Here is a 4,573-nt window from a genome sequence, read left to right as displayed (position 1 = left end):
TGAGCCCTCAGAAAGAACTCCCCCAGATTGCTCAGGTTAGCACCAGAAAAGGAAGAAAGTTAAAAAAACCCAAAAAAACAAAAAGGAGAAAATAAAAAAATAACAAGGTCTTATTTAAGAGACATGCTTCCTCCCCACCCCTACTTTCCAGCTAAGCCCAATTTGTTTACACCACCAAAGCCAAATGCATCAGTGTTTGGATAGACTGACCTTTGCTTTCACAAAAAGGGCTGTCATGATGACTGCATAAATGAAGAGGAATCCATCCAGTACGTAGCAGAGTCTTGGGTCTGTCAGTCCAAGAACTGGTACAGCATCTGTACAGAAACATCAGATACATCAACAAACAAGGCCATTTGTGTCACCGCGTGCTTGACGGCATAAATGTGGCAGTGCTGCATGGTGCTTCATGAAAAAATAGCCAGTATGAGGGCAAGTCTGTCCATTTGCAAAGGAGATGGAAATCTGAGTAAGAATCATAGGATTAGTTAGGTTGGAAGGGACCGCTGCAGGTCTAACCCTCCCCTCTAAAGAGGGTCAGTTAGACCAGGCTGTCCAGGACCTCAGCCAGCTGAGTTAGAGTCACTCCAAGGATGGAAATGTTTGTAACCTCCCTCAACCAGTACAGGACATTTACCCAGTTTCCCACCCACAGAGTCTGGGCTCTGCTCCCTGCAGCTCGCAGGCACTGGTCAGGGTGCATGGAGATAACCAAGGGTCACTAACACCACAGTTACTGCAAGAAAGCTTCATACAGAGCATTTGTTTTCTGGGAAAACCCAGCAGCATCTCCTGCAGGGATTCATTACTGGGCCTGGTTAGGGATTCCTTCATCAACTAAAACTTGTGTGTGCGTGAGAAAATACGTCCTTTTGGACAAAATTTTAGGTAAGGGCTTCTCAGGACAAAGTTTTGTGTTAAATGTAAAGAAAGATTGACACCACCATAGTCAGCTGGAGATCCAGGCTGAAATCGCTACTCTACTTTATTCAGAAGAAGAATTTAACGATGCATCTCCTGTATCCCAGGTTATATATCATAACCGTAAAGCTGCAGTGTCTTCTCTGTGAGGGTTCTCCTGGGCTCCCAGTTTGGGGATGTTGGAGACCATTAATCATGAGAAGGGAACTATGGGCAGGAGAGACAGACTTTTAACCCCAGATATCAGGGCACATGCATGAGATACCCATGAGATACCTGATGTGCTTTCGGTTTGAGAGGAAGGTTTTAAACTTGAATTCCCAGGAACCTCAACTGGCTGTCTCTTGTTGGATGGATCACCCCCAGAAGATTATTACTTTTTATTTGTTTTTAAAAGAAATGTTAAAACTTTTCTGAGGGAGAAAAATCTACTACTACTCTAATGGACAGCTCAATACAATTGTTACTCAGAAGATGTTGATGTTCATTTCCTAGTCAACATCACATATGTTTATACCCTGACCGCATCAAGCGGGGCACAGTAAAATTGTTGGTTTTCAGCAGCTAAAACTGATGAAACTGCCCCTGTATCAGTTCATGAACATATAGTAAGTTCACAAATGTAGCTAAAAAAAAAAAAAATCAAAGCAATTCAGGTCAAGAAGCCTAAGTAACTATAGATCCAGTATGCAGCTCCAGGTCCATCCCCAAAGGAAAAGCTGTATTGCACAGTTATTAAAAAAAAACCCACCACAAAACACTTAAAAATTAATCTGAGATGTGCTTCGTACAAAGAATTGGAGGGAGTTCAAAAGAGAAAGACAAGAATGATCAAGAGCCTGTGAAGCCCTTCGATGAAGATAAATTGAAAAGAATTGGTATGATTCATCTCCTTCCTAAGGTGAACAAAGTATGGCAATTCTTATTAACCGTATGTGATGGAGGGTAGTTGAACCACTCAGTGCAGCGCTTCAGGGTGCTGAGTTACTCCAGTGCTGACAGCGAGACTGTTTTGCGCGCTGGGATTTCTCCCTGGCCCATCAGGCCACGCTGACGATTTCATTAGAAGAAACCTGCAGATGGCATTCAGGCAGTATGCACTCACCACGGTGAGGAAGTCTCCTTCGCAGAAATAAAGTTAATGATGATGGCTTGTCGCACTGCTCAAGTGTGCAATTTGTATAAAGCATGACTGAAAAGCTGTGCCTGGATACTTGGTAATGTAATTGTAAATTCTCAAGCAGATGATGATACAATCACTGTTCCCGCTGAGAGCCTAACACAGCCAGAAAGAAAACCATTTCCAAACATTAGATTTGTTTGCTTGTCTGAACTGGGAGTTCGCATTCTTTGGGTTTTTTTGATCATGTGTTTAGAAACAGATCCATGGAAATAAATTAAGATCCTAGATGGTTTTCTTTCTTCCCCTCCTATTTCTATTATTTTAAAAATAAGGTTCAAAGCACTTTATAAACAATAACCTTCACCACACTTTTTTCAGGATTATAAAACCTCCTATACATGGGGTAAATGGAGACAGAGAGATTAAGTTATTTGCCCGACGTTGCATATTAAACCAACAAACAAGCTGAGATTCGCTTCCTAGAGTTTTTCTTCTAAACAGTCACAGGACAATATTTTTCGCCAGAGTTGGTTCAACACAAAACTAGCTTGAATCGCATTAGACTTGGTAGCTAAAATGCAGCACCAGGGAATACAGCTGCACAGCATCCAGAGGCAATTTGTTTCTAGCAGTAATTCAGTTGCTTTCGCGCAGTGCAGCAGTCTGCCCCAGCGTACCCTGGCCTCGAGCTGGACGTGTCCAGAAGCAGCTCAGGGTTTTCCAGCGCTGTGCCCAGATCAGAAATACAATGTAAGGAAGGCGAGCAGCCCAGCACAGAGCCAGCCAGAGCCAGGAAGCCTTGGGGTATCTGAGATGCTGCTGAAGAAGGCTTTGGGGGTCCTGGCCCTGACTCCCCTCTTCCTGTACCAAAGCAGGGCACGTTCAACACTGTCATGCCAACTCCAGTATTCCTCCAGTACTAATAAACTCTCCAGACCAGGAGGAGCTCGAGCAGGAGATGTAGAGGACTACGGAGGAGAAGTCAAGAGTGCAGGGGACCTAGACCTAACTGTAGCTCTGTGTCAGCTGTGGTCAACCTTGGCTGACTCTGCGGAGCCGCCCAAGTGCCTACGCACTGCTTATCTGGGGCAGCCTGGCCTCCAGCACCTCAGGAAATGGATTAAAGCTGTTCAATGAGGGAAATCCTGCCAGACGTAGCCTGGCTGTGATGGTTCCTGGAAAAATATGTATTGAGATAATGATAAAGTCCAACGTTTAGAAACAAACCAAGAAAATGAATTAGTTCATGTCTTTTCCTACCTTAATATGTTTGATTTCTGTGTTCTTTAAAAAAAAAAAAAAAGGTATAAAGCACTTTCTAAATAATAACCCTTGCAACAGCTTTCTGGATTAGAAAGTGAGAGAGGAAAAAAGACAAAAGATACAAAGCCTATTGAAACAAAGGTCAAAGAGATAGGAAGTGTAATGAACAAGTAGCAGTTAAAACAGTTAGCATCTATTCATGTGAACAGGATCAGTTTAGGTTTTTAAATCGCTAGAGGAGGGGTTACTGCCTCTTCAATATTTGCATAACATGCACAAACAGAAGGCCAGTCCCTTAGGCACCACCAAAATGTACTCTCTGCCCCTCATCAGCCCTGAGCCGTGGTTTGGGGGGCTGAGGCCAAGGTCGCACTGCTGCAGTGGATGGGCTAATGATGGGAGCTGAGCAGAGCCAAGCCTGCCAGGCTTGAGGGAGCAGTCACACTTAGCTGCCTCATGTAGAGCAAAGCACAAATAATTAACATTTCACTGATAATTCCCACTCTGTTAACCTTACAGATTACCTAGTGCCTACTGTGAGTTGCACAGCATCTTTTCGATATTCATATACCAGTGTTTTACTAGTCCAAATTTCAGCAGTCCAGTAAAATACAGCAGGGTTTTAAAGCAAGATGGCTAAGTACAGGCACACGGCACAGCTAATGTCAAGTCACAGGCCGGCGGCGAATACAGTTACGTTGCATTGTAAATGATGTCAAGCTTACTGCTGAAACGTGGCTCAGACAAGCACCATCTCTCTCTCCAGGCATCAAAAAGGAGTTGGGGCACAAGTCGACATCTAGGTACACAAATACACAAGAGCTTAAGGATGAGATCAAAGTGGTGCTTTTGCTTGGCAGGGAAGCAAGTTCTGAAGGAATAACAATTAGAAAGTTTGTACTTACTCTTCCTCACGATGTGCTCCTATGCAAGTAGCTGCACAGTTAGATCTCCCATTGCACAGCGGGGATAACATTTACTCACAGACCACCAGGATATTAAAGAAAACCAGAAACAAACTATGCAACTTACAGCATGAGGTAATTACTTTTTTTTTTTTTTTTAGGAGTTTGTACAGGAGAAGCTATGGAAAGCTTTGTACAAGGAGCTGACAGAGGCTGAGTAAGGACTGGCAGAGCCATAGCAGATGAGGCGGCAGGAAAGGAGACGGAGTCAGTAAGGGGAGCACTGCTGCATTTCGTGACAAGGTTGTCAGCCCTTCTCAATCCCAAACCCCAGGTGCCTACCACCACATTTGGGACTCTT

The 4,573-nt window shown here is 43.8% G+C and overlaps 1 protein-coding gene across 1 annotated transcript in view; it reads right to left on the bottom strand.

Moving 5' to 3' along the window:
* Positions 1–4,573, bottom strand: part of CD247 (CD247 molecule) — a 58,722-nt gene that overhangs the window by 9,883 nt on the left and 44,266 nt on the right. Inside the window, exon 3 of the mRNA XM_009323902.1 lies at positions 211–317. Within this exon, the coding sequence (XP_009322177.1) occupies positions 211–317 (107 nt within the window). The remainder of the gene's footprint in view (positions 1–210; positions 318–4,573) is intronic.

The sequence above is a fragment of the Pygoscelis adeliae genome, unplaced genomic scaffold, assembly GCF_000699105.1.
Source record: "Pygoscelis adeliae isolate BGI_AS28 unplaced genomic scaffold, ASM69910v1 Scaffold124, whole genome shotgun sequence".
Taxonomy (NCBI): Eukaryota; Metazoa; Chordata; class Aves; order Sphenisciformes; family Spheniscidae; genus Pygoscelis; species Pygoscelis adeliae.
This window is presented reverse-complemented; position numbering and strand designations above follow the sequence as displayed.